Source organism: Xiphophorus maculatus, chromosome 10, assembly GCF_002775205.1.
Source record: "Xiphophorus maculatus strain JP 163 A chromosome 10, X_maculatus-5.0-male, whole genome shotgun sequence".
In the NCBI taxonomy this organism is placed as follows: domain Eukaryota; kingdom Metazoa; phylum Chordata; class Actinopteri; order Cyprinodontiformes; family Poeciliidae; genus Xiphophorus; species Xiphophorus maculatus.
Genome location: NC_036452.1, coordinates 10,556,514 through 10,575,486, shown reverse-complemented (window position 1 = coordinate 10,575,486; position 18,973 = coordinate 10,556,514). Strand labels below are relative to the sequence as shown.

The 18,973-nt window shown below is 40.0% G+C and overlaps 1 protein-coding gene across 15 annotated transcripts in view; it reads left to right on the top strand.

Moving 5' to 3' along the window:
- Positions 1-3,127: 3,127 nt before the first annotated feature.
- The window catches only part of LOC102216809 (neurexin-1a-like), an 84,717-nt gene continuing 68,871 nt past the window's right edge, over positions 3,128-18,973 (top strand). For 2 of the 15 annotated variants that reach the window (XM_023341400.1, XM_023341398.1), the window contains exons 1-5: positions 3,129-3,417; positions 4,372-5,752; positions 12,643-12,660; positions 13,256-13,285; positions 14,189-14,200. In XM_023341400.1, the coding sequence (XP_023197168.1) occupies positions 5,017-5,752; positions 12,643-12,660; positions 13,256-13,285; positions 14,189-14,200 (796 nt within the window). In that variant the 5' untranslated portion in view covers positions 3,129-3,417; positions 4,372-5,016. Of the gene's footprint in view, positions 3,418-4,371; positions 5,753-12,642; positions 12,661-13,255; positions 13,286-14,188; positions 14,201-18,973 lie in introns of all 15 variants that reach the window. The other 13 variants (XM_023341395.1, XM_014475602.2, XM_023341396.1 and 10 more) reach the window with 11 other exon arrangements.

The following is an 18,973-nucleotide window of genomic DNA, read 5'->3' as shown; positions in this document are numbered from 1 at the left end:
TTTTCAAATCCACCGGGGCTTGGGGTTGTAATTCAGACATTATATGAGTTTTTAATACCAAACATCTGCTCCCATTTGTAAAAACAATAGGTTGTTGCCACAGTCACACATCCTAACAACCGTCCGAAAGTTAAAAAGTAAGAGCAACAATTTTTTCAGTCGTACAGCTTCCAAAACCAGAGGGAAAAATTTTCCAAATGACTGCACCAACATTTCTTTTAACAAGACAAAATTTAAAAAGCAATCAGAACTAAAGTAAGAGAGTTATGTCAATATGCTGCCACCTTCAGTGGCACAATTTTAAGAAATCTAAGTCAACAGTATAGTAATTCAGTGAAGACTGGAAATGTAGAAATGTCACTGTTCATGCTTTTTACTGTGCAAAGTAAGATTATGTTCTTTTCTAGGAAAATCATGTTAATATGCAGTGTACAGAGAGACTGATATATATCTTCTGAACTACAGAGCATGTCTTCAAACATTGATAATAATAAATCTGTGTGAAAGCTGAGCCATGCTTCATATTTTGCATGATTCTGTATGTAGCTGGAACTCATTCAGAGCTATTAGAATGGGTCTTTGTTTTATTTGCCCAGTAATTATGAACAAAACCTACAACTGGTCATTTAAAATGCCCAGAATCCAAATGAGAAAAAGCAAAAACCAGTAAAACAAACAATAATCTATCAATCTGTAAGCGATGACCCACTGTGGTAATGATTAACTCAGACCATGTGGGTAGAAGATAAAAATGGATTTTCCAACTGAACATTTGGAGGAACAACAACAAATGTTTTTTCCGTAAATCATTTTCAAAATTCTTACTAACAGCATTGTAGAATTTTAACACATTTATATTAAGCTGTCTTAGGTGCTGATTCTTTTATTTATTTATTTTTTCAAAAAGGCTGCATTGTCTAACGTCTAGACACATGGAAGTTGTAAACATTATCAACGAAAATTTGTTAATGGGGACAGAAATTAGGTCACAGCTCACTGCTCACGTTTTTGAAATCCTGAACAATGAGACCAATTATTGTCATTTAAAATAAAGCATTATTTGATAAAGATCTACTATAATAACATTTTCTCTCGTGAGCAGAACAGACAGCTATCTTAACTAAAATCTTGTAAGGAAGAACTTTTGTTTGTTTACTTTTTAATCACATCGGTCAAAAAAAATGGTTACATGTGTGAGTAGGTTTGTGAATGTTTGGGTAAAGACAATTAAATATAATATACGATTATAGGCTATCTACAAAAGCAGAATAATTAGTTTGTCATTAAGCACAAAATCACACAAGACATTGAGAAAAAATATCTGGTGAGCAACATGAAACTACAAGCCAAAAGGATTTTATGTTTTGTAATTTGGGTGAAAAAAAGACTTTTGATATGTGAACAAGGGCGTAGGACTAATCAATAAATCTGAGGATCATTTTCTCGGTTAGTTATTTGAGGAATGCAAAAATTTAGGTGAGAGGTTGACTCGTTATATCAACCCGTAACTAAAGTAACAGGATTTGTTATGAGATTTTCATGATTGATTTCAGTTATTTAAATTTTGAACCAGTGAGCTGGGTAAAGTTAACAGTGACATGATTTGTGGTTATTACTTCCTCACTGCTTTGTATCAAATCGTGGGGATAGATTTTGATCAGACCATGCCATGTTATACTGCATTTATTTATTTTTTTTAAACAGAGAAAAGGTGCTCTATTTTTAGTGCTTCTGAGTTTTGCAGTCATTTATTCTACTTGGCCTGCCTGATGGTTTCTAAACTCTCGCCTCCACATTCTCAGTCATACTGAGTCATAGGATGAGTTACATTTCATCAAACATTGATCAACAACCCCTCTTATTGTTTAACTTTTTAAACTTCTTTGATTGTTTTTCAAGTTGTGAAAAACACTCATCAATCTTTTATGCACTTTGGAACATTAATTTTTCATGAGCTTTTATTGTTAAAAGATTAATTACTTGTTTTCTAAAGCTAATTCTGTTTCAATTCTATACCCTGCTTTGCTAAAATCTACTATAAGTGAAATGTAAATAAATGTGATTTGTGACTCAACCTTTATGCCAGTAATAAGGTGTAAAAAAGATCAAAACCTTAAGAAATAGTAACTAGTTACATTTACTTGAGCCACTTTTTTTTTTTTTTTTAAATGGTACATTTAAGAGTTGTTTTACACTTACACCGTTTCTGACTGCTGACCTTAATGAGAAATTTGGTCAAGTAAAGATACTTTACTGTGTTCTGCCAAATATACATTACTTACTATACGTATTCAAGTTTTATGTTGAAAATTTGAATTGGGAAAGTGTTTCTTCTGCCTGAATTTATCAATTTGCAAATATGTTATGTATTTGTATTCATTTTTAATTTTAATCTTTAAAGTACCAGAATTTGCACATAACTTTATATTTCTGTCTGTCTGATAACATCATTTGAAAATGATTAAATTAGATGTCATGATCAGATATTCAGTACTTCAGTAACCTTTTTTACCAAGTAGTTAGAGTAATTTCCTGTTAAAGTAGTCCAATTATTACTTGATTATTATTGCTGACCTCTCTGCCCGCCTCTATATATTGTTTTAAAACAAATTAAAATGCTTTACTTTAAAAAAAAAAAAAAGGTTTTTGTGGCCTTTATTAATCAGTAACTGGACAGGAGGAAAGTGAAAACTGCAGTAAGTGGGGCCAGGAACTGAACCAAGGTTCACCGCTGCATACCTTTCACCTGTAGCCGGGCCACAAAACGTGGTTTTACTAAACCACAAACCAAGAGTGAAAGAAAGGTTTTCATTGGTATTTAATAAGGGAAAAAAAGACAAAAAAAGAGAAAGAAATTTTGCTACGATATGTAAAGTGTTGAACACATTAATCGGTGTGCCTCCAGTTATATATATATATATATATATATATATATATGGGTGTGTGTGTGCGTGCGTGCGTGTGTGTGTTTCTATTTCGCGCGAGCCTTGAGTGAGCGCTGTCCAAGGTGCTGCAGCACTGCACGTCCCCTCCCTTTCTCTCCCTTTTCCTCGCACACACACATTTTCTCTCCCTGACAACCACGTGACCCTCCCCTCTGCCGAGTCTGCCGCGAGAGCATCATCAGACTGCACCTTTTCCTCCTCAGGAGAACGGAGGAGAGAGCGACCCAGAGTCAGACAGAGGGAGAGAGAGAGAGAAAGGGAGAGAGAGAGAGAGAAAGAAGGGGGGAGAGCGGGAGGCAATAACACCTTGTCATCTTCAGTCCGAGATCGTAATAGTTGTGTTCCTGTCTGGTCGTTTCCCTTTTTCCTCTCTTCTCCTCTCGCGGATTCAAAAATCCACCTCAAATGGGAAGGGAGATCGATGCGTCGCGCGCGCGGCACTGTTGCCACGGAACCACAGGATGCGCGTGAGGTAAGCAAGGCTCGTTTGAACAAAAGCGGTTCTGTGGCTCTTATTCACAGTAGAAACGGCGCTCTCACATTCTAGTTGGCACAATAAACATCTGCTTTTGTTTATTCATAATGGAAAAAAAAGAGGAACGGAAGCAGGGGATAATATAGTAGTTAGCAGCTAATAGGGCGCAGGTGACGATGAAGCTGAGCAACTGCCACAGGGAGTGAAAGAAAAAAAATGGAGAAGAGGTATGGCTGCAAATCGAGAATCGATAATTCAACCGCATTCATTCACCCCGTCTATCAATACCTGTGATGTCTCCGCTTTCTTTTGCTTTTTTCAACACGGTGTGAAGTCTCCTGTTAGTGTAGTAAACGGCTATATTCGCAGTCAGTGCGGGTTGTGTCCCCCTTTTTTTTTGGTTTGAAGGCGTTCAGACGCTAGAAACTGGGATTTTGGAGCCTAATTCGATTTGAGTCATCCACCGCAGTAGCAGCGGTGGCGGGAGCTGCTCCCGTCTTTGTGATGGGGCTAACTGGAAACCAAGAAGGTGCAGTGAAACAGCTTCTTACCATAAATACCAGAAATATTTTCTCCCTTAAAAATAACAACAAAAATGGAGTCAAAAAGTCGTTCAATAAAGACAGCATTTAGGAAAATATTAAGTGTTTGAGGGATTGTGACTTGAAGCTAAGTTGCAGGTATGCCGCCTAAAAAACCTCCTGCGGCATTATGAATCTCCGTTAGGGAAATGCTGTTGGTGTGTGTGAGTTAAAGTCAAGCTTTTATTACTTATATTAATCCCGATGTGTTTACAGATTGTTCAAATGTGACCAGGCTAGCGGTGCGCTCAAAATCCATGAGAAAGTGTAATTTGAGAATAACAGGCTCAGCTGGCGTGTGTATGTGTGTGTTTTGTATGAATGTGTGTGTTGACCCTGGTTGATTGTGCCGTCTCTGTTCTCTCTGTAGGTCGCTGGAGAGAGTGATGACGCGGCAGTGAGAGACACACATACCTCAACCTGCTGGCACACACTCACATATACACCCCTATTTGCCCACACACGCTTTAAGTCTTGCCCCTCGAAGACAAGGAAGAGGAGAGGGAAAAATACTGCTATGACGGTGTCATTTCTCACCATTACCAGTGTGTGAGCTGCACACACAAGCACACTTGCACTCCGTGTGGAGTTGCCTGCATGGGGGATAAGACCCTATCTAGGGCACAAAGATGGAGTTTGCATCCTGTTTGTCCCACATCTAACACACAAACATACTCACACACACACCTGGAATCTCATGACTGAAATAAGGAATGAAGAGGAGACGCTGAACATCGAAAAGACAAGACAAACACCAGGCCAAGGCATCAGAAGATGTTCAAAGGGTGTTAACAGAACAGAGGGTACTGCCGTCTGACCCCTCCCTCCCTCTCTGGAGGTTCATTGTAGCTGAGCTCTTTGGTTAAAAGCATTACCAAGACAGCAGGGTGGACAGGTGACAGTGTTCTACGAAGTGCCCTGCAGTTGTCACCATGAGCTGTAGGCTAGAGGGAACATCCCAGCTCTAGCCTCTATTTAATTTTGTGTGTGTGGGCGTGTGAGAGCGGGTGTGTGCATGAGTGTAATGGCGGTTTGCGTTTGGGCAGCAGCCCCCCTGCTCTTTCTGGGGCTGTGCCTGTGCAGCGTAGGGGGCCAGGCTCAAGGGGAGGTCCTGGAGTTTGGGGGCGTATCCAGCCAGTGGGGGCGGTTTCCGGTGTGGAACGCTTGTTGCGAGAGCGTGCTGAGTTTCAGCCTGCGGACTCAGAGCCAGGAGGGCCTGCTGCTCTACCTGGATGACGAGGGCTTCTGCGACTTCCTGGAGTTGCTGCTTCTCCACGGGCACCTGCGCCTACGCTTCTCCATCTTTTGTGCTGGGCCAGCTGAGCTGCAGTCAGGCGTGGCGGTGAGTGATGGGCGGTGGCATGCGGTGCGTGTCAAGCGGGACTGGAGGAACACCTCGTTGGAGGTGGATGGGCGACTGGAGGGATGGGCAGAAGTGAAGAGTCAGAGAAGAGACATGACAGTACTCAGTCACACATACATGGGCGGGTTGCCAGCAGATCTCTACTCCTCGCCACTACACCTCACCTCAGTCTCAGTGCGGGAGCACCACCCTGCCTTTCGTGGCTGGATCACAGCAGTGAGCATCAACGGCTTGCTGGTCGCGCTGAACAGCTCAGAGGGCGTCACGGTAACAACTGTCTGCGGGCCGGACCACCAGTGCCAGAACGGAGGGGTGTGCAGCGTGGTCAACGACCAGGCCGTCTGCGACTGCTCCGACACCGGCTACCAAGGCAATGACTGCAGCGAAGGTAAGGCCTGAAACCATGCTGACCCATCATATACATCCCATCCTTTACATATACTGACACACAGACATACAGATTTGTCTTAAACCACTTCTGCAAATTCAACCCGGAAATTCCTTACACTAGCTTCCTTAAAAGAGCATATAATTCACACCTTCCCAGTTCTCCTCGGCTGGCATCTATAGACCAGCAGCCTTCACAAAAAGTGCTAGGCCTGCATACTGATTATGCTTTATATTGATTCCTTGCCTGCAAGCGACTCCCAGCCTACGACGTTCACCCAAACTCAGATATAGGGCTCCTGCTAGGAAGGGCAATCAGTTTAGCGAGGCCTGGACTGAGATGGTGGGAACAGCTGTTAAGTGTCGCAGTAACACGGTAAAGCCTTTGAGTCAGCAGATTGAATACAGATTCCTGAAACCCAATGAAAGTCTCTCCTGGCTGGCCGGCTTTGAAGGCCTACGTTGGTGTATTTGGCAGAACATAGTTCCCATATAGATCCACCATGGATGGGGTAGCTGGATGATGTTGAGAAACTCTAATTACAACAGAGCTAAGAGGCTGGAAATCACCGGTTGTTACATGGCTGACACCTGACTGCCTGTGTTAATGGATTTGGATTGATTTTAGATGGCCTTCAGAGCTACTATGCATAGGGTGTTGAAATGATGTGTGTAGAATCTATCACTTGGCATTAATTTTAACAGCCTCCAGCCTTTCGAGATGCTCTGTTTGCATCTGTGTGATTTGGTATAGTGTGTGTTAATGTGACAGCGCTCCTATAGAAGACAGAAACAGTTCATGAATGAAAAATTATTCAAAAAGGAACAATATGCTTAAATATTTAAACACCACAGAAACACCCTCGTTTAATTCTGCCAAACAAGCATTTGGTCAATATGAGCGCCAATAGGCAGGCCATTGTAATTATGGCCATTACAAAAGCAAAACAGTTGCTTAATGAACTCAGCTACCTTGTTATGGCCCTCAGTGCAAATGCTTTCATTACCACCCCACTAAAGATGTGTGTGTTGTCAGATCTGCTTGACTTCATTGAAAACAAATCTGCATCCTTGATCAATAGCATTAGAAACTGCTGTAAACCAAAGATACCTTCCAGCTTTGCCCAAGCCATTGATTTTTAATTATTATTTTTTTTACTCCCTAGAATTTAATGATACAAATCCATCTGCCAAAAATGGTTGGGTTGCCTTGCAGTTTCTTCACCAGGAAAAAAAAAGACCTCATAGCACCGCTGTCAGCATCACACACATCTCTTTAGCCACCCACCGCATCACACCTTCTCATTTAGTGGGCAGTGGGATGGCCTGGGTTGCCATGGAGACAGGACTAATAAGGAGACCTCATGCCAGATGTGTCTCTTCATCATATTTCTTTCATTTCCCCCTTCGGCGTTGGCCTCCCTTTTTCCTTGGTACCTGCAGGCGGTGCCAGGCTACCCGTGACGTCAGCCGTAATTTTTCCCATCCAAATCTGCATTATCTGAACTTCTTTGTGTGTAGCGTGTACGGTTAATGTGGGAAGCATCAAGCTTTACCAAGCAGCTTTAAAGGTAGATTTACTGCTGCTTTGTGTTCACACGTGCGGAAATAATTAATCCACTGGGGGAGAATTAATAAAATCACGCTCCAACAATTAGTCAATTAGTTGTAGAAAATGAATCATAAAGTAGCTCAATTGTGAACTCTCAGGTAAAAAAAACAACACGCTAATTATTTACAGATTCAAAAATCCTAAATGTATGCTTTTCATGCCTTTTTACTGTCATATATGAAAGTTATTGAGGGATGCACAGTTTTATGGTTCTCTTTGTCTATTCTGATTTTGACCAAAGTTTAAATGTCAAGGACTATAACACATAAAACTGAAAAAAAATGCTTCCAATTTCTTTATAAAAGTAGGTGTTTGAAATCCAACAGATAATTAAGAAATTACAAGATAATTCCTATTTACATATCAAACACTTTGTCCCAGATCTTTATCTGGTTAATATACTCTAAGGTGCATGGTGCTGGGTGACAAAACTGGGGGAAGTCTGAGTTTTGATGCATTTGATGAATAGGAAAAATAATCTGACTTTCCATATTTGATCACTGCTGATCTTGGAAAAATCGTCCAATTCCAATTCCTGGATGACTGATTCTTGCATCTCTAGAGATGTCCCAAAACATCATCTGACAAATAATCTGTACATTACTTGATTACAAAATAAGCTGAGTATTTAGCTGCTCTTGCTTTTAAAAAATGCATACCTTTTCTCTCATTCAATTGTTCATTTAAAATCCTTTATTTTCACACTATAGGTAAAATCAAGCAATTATTTAAAAACAATTATCAAAATCTTTCAATGTAATGTAGAAGATCAAATAGTGATAAAACAGAATATTGATTCATTATTAATAAAATAATTCCAGCCATAAGTGTTTGCAATCAAAGCACTTAGGCTTTCTTAAATACAGGAAGTGACAAGTTAAGCTGTGCAAAGGCTCCCTGCTGCACTGAAAATTACTCTTTATGTGATCCAAGCCAGTCTAATCCAGTCTGCTGTTTTGCTTCTTCTCAGCGACACACTCATACCTCCACAAACATATGCAGCCCAAATATACAAACACATGTAGACACACATAGTGAGCTATGCAGCCTCCAGGACCACCATTATTCACACCACCGCTGATGTACCTGACAGCAGGGCAAGCTCTATGAGCTAAATGGGAGATGCATACATTTTACATAAAGGCTCTCAGCAGAAACATTGCCTACATTGCGCTGGCACTTGTCACTCAACAAGAGACTGCTCGTATCTATGAAGTGGAAGATATATATTCCTAGAAATGGGCTCACATATTAGCTGCGAGTGTTGTGGATAACACCTGGTACACAGATTGTTTTCCCCTCTTGGCAGCAGATCTTCTCCTTAAATGGGTCCACGGGTTGAGCAATAGTATCTTTGACATTGGGGGAAATCATATAGCTTTACAAGAGAAAAATGATACTTATGCTACCTCCTGAATAAAATTACAGAGCTGGATAAAGTATAAGAGGCTATTATTTGTGGGCTGAGTAACAGGATCTCTTTTCTTTTTTTTTTTCTGGTGCCATTTCCATTTCCCGTGTTTGCATATTTGAGATTAAAGGGACAGTTCAGTATAAATGAGATTATGTAAAATGCTCAGGAGCAGTTATTAATCTACATCTTCATTTTGTAAAAATAGTTTCTTCCGGAGGCTAAAGACAACAGCTAGTGAGAAAGTAAACTTTGTCTCTTGTCTGTCACATTTTCACCATTTCCTTTTTTTCGTCCAGATACTCAAAATGCTGCTGCATGAAACAATTTAGTGCTTCTTAAGTCCATTTGCTTCCATGTTGTTGGCAAACAACTTAGGATGGAAGAATATTGTAACTGGCTAAATGTTAGCAGCTAACAATGCTAAAATAAGCATCTGTTGGCAAGTCCTTGTTGTGCTGAAGAGCTTTTACACTGTCCTTGTTAGTGTGGACTGCACTGGATCTTCTTTAATTAAAAATCAAATGTTAATTTTCATTTGTTTATTTATCTTAAACCACGTTTGAAAGAGTTTACCTTCCAGAGCAAAGATGTGGTGTTTTTTTTCTTTAAATAACATTAAATTTAGCTTTGCTTTATCTCTTCCAATTGGCACCTAAATTAAAGACTACTTTGCTGTTTTGATGAATTTGGACTGTTTATATTATCTCTAAATATTAAAAATAATTTCAATATTTAGGTTGGATTAGAGTATAATTCTTGAATAAATAATTTTTGATTTTTTAAAACACTGTTTAGGATTTCTGAAGCTTTTATGTGTGAAACACAAAATATAAGCATTTTTAATGCTTTCTTTGCATTAAAACCTCCTAAGCATTAGACAAGTAAAAAATGTGCAAAAATTGACTTGTCAAACCTTTAATTTACTGACTACAGAAGTGAACGCATTTGCTTGAATTGTAATAAAGAAAGGAATCATCTTCTGGTTCTCCCATAAATGTTGCTAACTTCACCTAATTCTTGTCTCTTTTCGTGCTACTCATAACCTTTTAGCAGAACCAAGCTTAAAAACTACAGAACTATCCCTTTGAGGCGCAATTTCTGTTTCAGAAAGATGGTGGGAAAAAAGGCAATTGATAGTTTGGAAACAGTAATTCAAGTCCCTGTTATGAAAATACAGTAACTTGTGAACATTAGCCCAGGAAACACAGCCAGTGTGCTATTGAACTGAAAGCGTTTCTGAGCAATTTAGCAAAAAGATAAACCTTCAAGAAAAGGGTGCAGTACTCTTTAAAGTGTTTCCAGTTCTTCTCCCATACCCAGTTGATTCATGTTTCTCATTTTCTTTAAATAGTTTAGAGATACAGATAGCTCAGAGAGAAGAATTTAGCAGATGATGTATTTTTGTGGACGAATTAGATTGTGCTTTAAAGTGCCTTTTATGGTCTGAAGTGTTTTTACATCTGGTCCTCCACATACTGCAGTTCATTTTGGTCTGACTAAGATACTGCCTCAGTGTTATGCCTCCATCCACAGTTTGTGCAGGCTGCAGCTAATATTTATGCCACTACCAGGGAGTAGCCTTAATCAACTTAGAGTATGTCTACAGTAAGAACGAGCCAATACGAAGTTACTTGGAGTAAACATAGCATGTATCATGATATAACTGATTTATTTAAAACAAAAAGCACCTACTACAGCTGCTCTAATAATATTACATTAATTAATGTGGTGAAAATGTTTTCTAAGAAACCTATTTATAATCATGTTTTTATATAAATGTGAATAAATGACTGCTAAAATTTAGATGTTGGATCAAGTGGTCATCACACAGAATATTATACCCTTTTTTGCCAAATAATAAGTTTGGCAAAAATATTGCCTGACATCAGGCAGTTAATCTGTTGAGCCTGCTGCAGCTGTAGTCATAAAACAGCATTACCACAATGATATTGATGTATGGAGCTCCTTTAGTTCCATTACTGTCCATGTTTTTCATGACAGTGAATATTTACAAACAAGCGAATTTGTATTTTTGTAAACAAAAGAAACGTGTAGAGCCTTGTAGCAGGCAGCTGACAAGCAGTGGGCAGGTGGGGGAAGAGATAACATTGTGCTACTCTATGCTTCATATAACATCTCTGGTCATTCCTGTTGATTTGGTGTCTCATCAAAAGAAGTTCAAATCATAGAAATGAGACTACGGAAACTTTTAATGGTTGTGGAAGAGCAAAATTTATTACCTCAGTCTACCTTGATACTGGTTACTCTTATCTCAGAAGTGTTGAGGTATTTTGGATGCACTTATTTTAAAGGTCTAACAAACTTATTTTCTGATTTCTCTTTGAAGCTTGACTTCACGATTAATTTGGCTAAGAATTATTTGACTTCTTGGAGCCACTAGTACATTTGAAAACCAAAAACAAACACTAAGCAGAAAACTGTAAATTCCTCACTCTTGATCCCAATACACATGCACTATTCTGAACAGGAGAGAGTACTTAAAAGAAAAGACTTCCACTTTATTTCCTTTACTTTTGGACCCACATTACGGGTTTTACTCCAAAAAACATGACAAACCATAAAGCAGCTTGACAGCAGCTTTAATTTTAAATAAAGGGAACATTTTTAATTTGGAGTTGCAGTAATGACTTGACTGGAGCCTATTTTTGCTTATACTCAGTTAAATTTGAGTGTATTTGTTATTTAAAGTATTCAGGCTTTTTATTCCTTATAATAACAATTCCATTTTATTTATTTTTGACATGCTTCAGGTAGCACCTTCTTTATATATTAAAAAATTTGAAATATTAATCTTGGGGTAAATTCTGCTATTTGGTGTTCAAAGAATTCCATAAGTTTGTTGGAACAAAATAAACTAAATTGAAGTAAAACAGCAATTTTTTTTGTCTAAATAATTTAGATTAATTTAGATTCAGCAATTAGTCCAAAAAGGAATTTGTTCGTGGCAGCCCTAGTTTGAGCAGATCCGTGCCTAAATTTAATCCCTGTCTGACGCATTTTGCCCTGCAGTGAGAGCAGAATGAACCTGGCTTGTTAAGCCTGGCCTGGCTTGCATTGTCCTTGAGGGCAAACCGCTGTTAGCATGCTAATGGCTCCACCTGTTTCTGCCATGCTACTAGCGCGAGGGCAGAGGCAAGGAAACACTCTTCTGACCACGCAAATCAAAACACATGCACACCCCTTCACACACGTACACACACGCAAAAATACATTGACACACACAGCCAGACCCAGCACTGAATCATGCATGCCCCTTGTCCTTTTTTGCACTGCTAATCCATCCCTACATGTTTTCCCAGCTATTTCATGTCATTATTACTGCCATAGTCAATGTTGCTGTGTTTGCGTGAAAGACAGTGAGAGTGTGAGAGGGAATGTGTGTGATTGGGTTTGTGGGGGTGCGTGTGTGTTGCATGCTATCTGTCGGGGTGCTCTGGGGAGAGGAAGCAGCTACAAGGTAAGTTGTGGGGTAAACGGCTCTTGAATCCACATCTACAGGTAGGAATGTATATTGATGCCAACACCCCTTCCCTCTCTTACTTCCACCCTCTCTTCCTACAAAATGTGGGTGCTTGTGTGTGCTGTTAAGACAAGATCTACGGAAAGTTGTGCATTTCTTTAACTTGGCTGCGTGAATATACGTCTAATCAAACCTCAGTTTTGGCTACCAGTGCAGCATGGTATCCATCGTGACGTTTGTGTTGACTTTGCATGCACGAAGCAACGGTAACCCCTGGATGGGTGTGCATGTACAGTAAGTAGCCATGGTGACCCTTGGGCTGAGCATGCATGTTAATGAATGTCTGTCTCTCTCTCTCTTCGCCTGGCCGCCACGCCCTTCCAGAGCACAGCCACACTCCAGGTACGTCACATTATCTATCTATCTATCTATCTATCTATCTATCTATCTATCTATCTATCTATCTATCGCACCAATTTCTTTCATGTCTTTTCTAATCTTCTCTTTCTGCCTTTTGTTCCTCATAACATCTTCTACTGTCTATACAGTAGCACTAAATAGCCAGGGTAGAAGTTAGCCAACTTTAGTATATTCTGGGTCTTGTGTTGTTATGTACAGTAAAGGTTCTTTGCTGTCATCTGGTAAGTACTACATCTCTTGTTGCAATCATCTGAAGCGGCACTCGCCTCAAGGTTACATAGACATAGACAGATAAATACTGCGCCGTGTACGACCCAGTTCATGGCTGTGTGCAAACGTCTTTGTACGTACTTGTTTTGTGCGTAGGATAAGTAAGTGCGTTCAGAATGGTTTTATTCTTATAATTTAGATGACTCATATATATATATATATGTCTATATGCACACACACGCAGAGAAGTAGCCTCCTCCAGCATGCCACTGATAAACTCCTGCACCATTAAAACACATCTATGCATAAGCACTCACACACTTCATGGTCCTTTGCTGTGCTGACTGTGCTCTTGTCTTCCTTCAAGGTCTGGCAAACCTGATGGTTGGCGACCAAGGTATGGCCTCTTCTTACCTCACTTCCTGTTGTCCTCTGCTCTTCCATCACCCCCAACCTCCTCCTCCTCCTCCCTCTCCACCTCACACCCCTACACTCAAAACTCCTTGTATCCCTCCTCCATCTCATCAACACCTGGTGCGGATGGAAGTTGTTTCTCTAGGCACAGAACTCAGGTCAGTCCTTCATGAGATTCCGAATAATTTCGTTATTAAAAGAGGTAGCTTTAATTAGAGATTTCTTTAACCTCTTGACCTGAGAGCAACTTTCACTATATATATGTATATATATGGAGAAACACATATCTACATATATATTCTAGCTGCTTTGCTAGAATTAACTCCAGGTCATGGCAATGGAGCAAAAGGACATGTGACCCACTGACCCATGGATGGCGGATGGTTTGAATTGGTTTTTCCTCTTCATTTCAGTTTCCCTTCTCCGTATGTTGGAGACTGACTGTAGCCATATGGTGTCTGTAGGGGTGTGTGTGTGTGTGTGTGCTTGCTTAATGCTTATACACATATACAAGCATGCCTCAACATAAATCAATGGCAGTTCTCGCTGCACTCCTCCATCGTGCATCAGCTTCCAGCATGTCTCTTTTTATGCCACCACTGGTGCTCAAACGGGCTCCTGCTCATACGCCGGCGAGCGCATGTGATCCCGAACAGCTGTTTGCTGCAGTGTTTGTAAAAAGCAATGCTGTTATACCCCGCAGCCTCTATCTAGTCCATTGTTTTTGAAAGTAGCCTAAAAACAAGAGCTGCAACTGGTGCTTTTAAAAAAGAAAAAAAATGTTTCTTGATAACCAGAACTCACAGTGCCACCCTTTTTTTGTTCTTTCCCTCTTTGTTCTTGCCCACTTTCTCAATGTTTGGAACACCAACTCCTCTGATTTTAGGAAAACCCAGAGGTACACCCATGATTTACTTATGTGTTTGGCTACTGGGTTGCTATGGATGGTGAAGACGTTGCTGAATGTGTTGACAGGCTCTTGACTGCACATTAAATGTGGAGCTTCTTAGCAACAAATTTTGTATATTTGAGATAGAATTGGAATGTGACATTTTTGACAAGGTAAGATGTTGCGGCATGTAAGTGCAAGGGTGTGTGTGTGTGCGTTTGTGGGGGGGGTGTGCCTGCATGAGTGCAAATGAATAGAAGCTCCAACCTACTGTGCTATTGAAAATCTGAAGGTAGGTGCCGCTCGATCATACAGCTCTGCATGACGCTGATGAATACACTGATTGGTGCACATGAAGACAAGTCTGACCGTGACAGGCTATTGTGCTCTCTGATTGGGCAAAAGTAGACATAGTGATGGCTATGCCCCATAGTGAGAGGTTCCCAATGTGCTGTTTAATAGAAAAAGATGAGCTTTGGCTAGCCGCTAGGCCATTCTAATACATTAATATGCTGGGGTATAAAACTATTACATTGCAGCTCTGACTGTATGTTTAGATCTCTGGCCTCAACAGGTTTTCTTGTTTTGTATTTAGCTCCGTCCATCTTCCTATTGTCATCCCAACAAAGAAAAGCCTCTCCATAGCCTGATGCTGCCACATCCATTTTTCACTGTGGGTATGATGCGCTCAAAGTTCTGGCCTCTTGGTTTTCTTCTTTGCACTCATCTGTAACAGGACAAATCTGAAATTAACTGTAGATCTCTGCAGCTCTTCCAGAGTTACCTATTATAAACACGCCTCTGGTCTGGCCTGTGACTTTAGGTGCATGGTAATTTCTTTTTGTAGGTTTGAAGTTTTCATCTTCAGATGATGGATTAAACACAGTTTTGTCCTTCTATACCCCTTTCTCCTCAACCTTTCTGCTGTGTTCCTTGGTCTTCTTGATGCTGTTTGTTGTCTAAAAAACCTCACAAAACAGCTGCATTTATTCTTAGGATAAACTCACAAATTATGCACTACTTTTACATAACTTCCCCCCAAAATACATTAAAGTTTCTAGTTGTAATTTGACGAAAGGTCAGAAAGTTCCAGGGGTGTAAATACTTTTATAAGGCAGTGTAAATACGCTCATAATTCCAGATTCTGCCTCAAAATGTCTGATGTGATTCATCCAGGTGGCACAGAAATTTTAATTGCTTGATCTGGCTTATGCTCAGCATTTTAAATCACCTGCTTAGGTACTGACAGGTATTAACATATGTTTGCAGCGTTATTACACCATGTATTCTGTGTATCTGTTTGCCGGTGCCCCTCACTATGAGGTGTGTTTGGATGCTGATATGCTAAAAGTATAGCTGTTTTTTTTTCAACCTTTGAAGTTTCTGTACACAAGAAAAAAAAGGCATGTGTTTTTGTGTGAGTGTGTTTTTTTGTTCTGCATACTGAGATGTAAAGGCTGTCAAATGGTGCAGACGGAGCCTAGCTTAGGTTAGTTCAGCGTAAAGAGGCTTTTTGAGGAGACCGCAAAGCTGAAATGAGTTTCTTTGAGGGGGTGGATGGGGTGTGCAGTCTTGAAAAGATATACAGCGTGTGTGTACGTGTGTTGGCGTGTGCGTGTGTGGGCATTAGAAATTGAGAAAAAAAGAGACAGCGCCTCTGAGAGACGACCTAAAGAAATGAATGATAGAGGGAGGGGGAGAGGGAAAGAGCGAGAGATAAAGTGAGTCGTCTTCTCGCTCCTGTGATGTAGAGCAACTGGCTGTATCTGCAAAGCGGCAGCGACGGTCTCGCCTGCCCTCCTGGTCCAGTCATTCTCCAAGGGACATCGGTCCTGATGGGGATCCGGGGACCTTTCCCCTCCTCTACAACACACAGTTATCATTCTCTCTGGAAATGATACCCACAGATCACTAATCACTTTGAGTGGGTGAAACGCAACCAATTGTGGAAGGAAGGAAGACAGAAAAGAAGCAGCCAAATTGGATTTTCATAAGTATTGAGCAGCCAAAGGAAGAAGGGGGAAATGGATTTTTTTTCAAAGTATTGAGCAGCAATAATCTGGATGGAAAATGTGCTTAAAGCCAAGTAGCAGATTTAGTCTTTTTTTCTTTTCTCTTTGCTTGGCCAAGAAGTACGCTGGAAGAATGAGAGATTACAGATTTTGAGTAGTTGGTTTATTGTACACTCACCGGTCACTTTATTAGGTACACCTTGCTAATCCATGTTCATTTTAAAAGCACTTTTTAATTTTGTTTTTATCAGACTCTTGACGGAAGTGTGTTATGGCTTCAATCATAATTTACTTTTGATTAAAATTTTAGATTTGACCAAATCTGAGCTGCCATAATCTAACCATAAATACAGACTACTAAAGGAGTGAATTTTTCATTACTGGGGAAAATTATTTTTTGTACATCCAGGTTAAATATTTATGGAACAGATATATACTAAAATTGTACACAGTCAACCTTAGATCTCATAAGATTTAATATCCTTCATATTAGTCTAATATTGATTCAGTCAGGAAAATATCAACGGCTTCTGTCACAGTGTACGTTTTTCAGCTTTAGTTTTCATTTCCTTGGTCTTTACCAAAACTAGGACAAAACAATGTTCGTCAACAAAATCAATACTTATTAGTACCAGATTGGTCTCCCATTTTACCTTCAGAACTGCCCACCTGGTCCAGTCATTCTCCAAGGGACATGAGCTTCTTGGCATACATTCAATTTGGTGTCAGAAAGATTATTCTGAGAGTTTAGTCCATATTAATATCTTTCAGTTGTTGCATATTTTTCTGATGCACATCCATGATGCCAGTCTTTTATTTGAGCTTTGTGACATGGTGAGTTATCCTGTTGGAAGAAGGTATTAGAAGATAGATAAACTGGGTCAGAAACAAGGCTTAGTTTGTACTAAAGGGTCCAGTTTTGAGACTATATCTCCCAAACCATTACACTACCATTACATTGAAATGTTAATACCAGGCAGGATATTTTGTTCATGTGAGTTTTTGACCCTGCAATTGAAATTAATATTGTTGCCCAATGTTGGTGAGACAGTGTGAATTGTAGCCTCACTTTCCTGTTTTTAACTGGCAGCAGTGGCACATGGTGTGGTCTTCTGCTGCTGTAGGTCATCTGCTTCAAGGTTAGACATGAGGTGCATCCTTGAAGAAATGTTTAGTCCATTTTAATTGGACTCTACTTCATTAGAAAGCTCAGTTCGTTTGAGGAGGTGTACATGTGTAATCAAACTCTGATCTCCCTATAAACCTGGGTCTCACTTAAGTTAAAGTGGAATCCGTTCACATTTTCCTCTGTCCACACACACGAACATGACATTGTTGTTTACACAACTGCGATTTACTCAGTATTTTCTCTTTTCAAATCATATTTGCACATAAAAATCCTAATTTTCTGGCCAGCAAAAACATGAAACAACCATGCAACTTTTAAAATCATTAAAAATCACCTTCTGATGCTTGCTTTTAACTCCAACAAGTTGTCTCCATCACGTCTCGATGCCTAAATGCATTGATGTAATAATTCATTCTGATGTGCTATCAGGAAATTGAACAGTTGTACCTAAGAAACTGGTCAGCGAGTTTCGAGCTTTACGGCACAATGTCAACTTAATAATGGCTGTTTGTTTGCAGCCTGTCCAAATGTTCTCAATATCAATCCAAGAATCTATGCACAACCTAGACATGTGGTCAGCCTCTCTTGAGGTGACCTTTAAAAGTATGTGAACGGACGGACAAACGGACAAACACTCACACACAATAACCTTTAGAGAGTGCCTGCTGAGTGTGTGAGCTAGAGTGTGCTGGGTGTAAATATGCATGAGTAAGGCTGCCTGCACATATTCTTCATGGTCAGTGGATGAAGGCAGGAGAGGGATTGAGGCTGTGTCGGGTTGTGTGCGTGTGTGTGTGTGTTCTGGGGAGGTGGATTGTGAGTCATAATTTGTGACTCATAAAGCGTCGGCAACCAAAACGGCTCTTTTTAACACATTGTTTTGTGGCAGAAATGCACAGATGGGGGATGCACTCCACTCCATAACGGGGCACATGTTCAATGTCACACACTTTAGATTTCTCTTAGAATTATTTGCTTGAGTTTTTTTTTTTTTTTGTCCTTTCCGCCACCCATGGCTTTGTCCTGGACATATGAATATCCCACAAACACAGAAAAAGCACAGATAGCCGCAGCAGACGAGCTGCACGCTGACTTCACCATATGTGGGGTTGGGAGTGGTAGCAGATGCCAAGAGAAGAACCAGTTAGTACCAGCAACGCACAGCATGTCTCCTACCTCTTACTCATCAGCATGTACAGTCCTAATAATAAATCAGCCACTGAGTATGAAACAAGTTTAACTTATATTAATTAGTTGAACACACTTTTGACTTACTCCTTTTATAGTCTGTTGCTTTACGAAAGAACCGTAATTCTATTGGCGCTTAATGAAATTAATATTCTGTTTCTTTCATAGAACCTGGGGACAAAATTTATGATCATATTAGTAAGACCTGACGTTGCAATGTTACTATTGAGTTTTACGATGGCAATATTGATTTAATTTGGCCCAAATTTCCCTCACAACTCTCTTACTTTTTCATTATTTCCGTGCTCCTGTCACTTTCCACCAGATTTAGCATTTCAGACTTTGTAGTTTACATCAAATGTGGACATCAAGGGCATCGAGAGTCCATTTCATTGGCTAAATATGTTTCTTCCAAACAGAGCTTGAAAAATGACAAGATACTCAATATTGCAT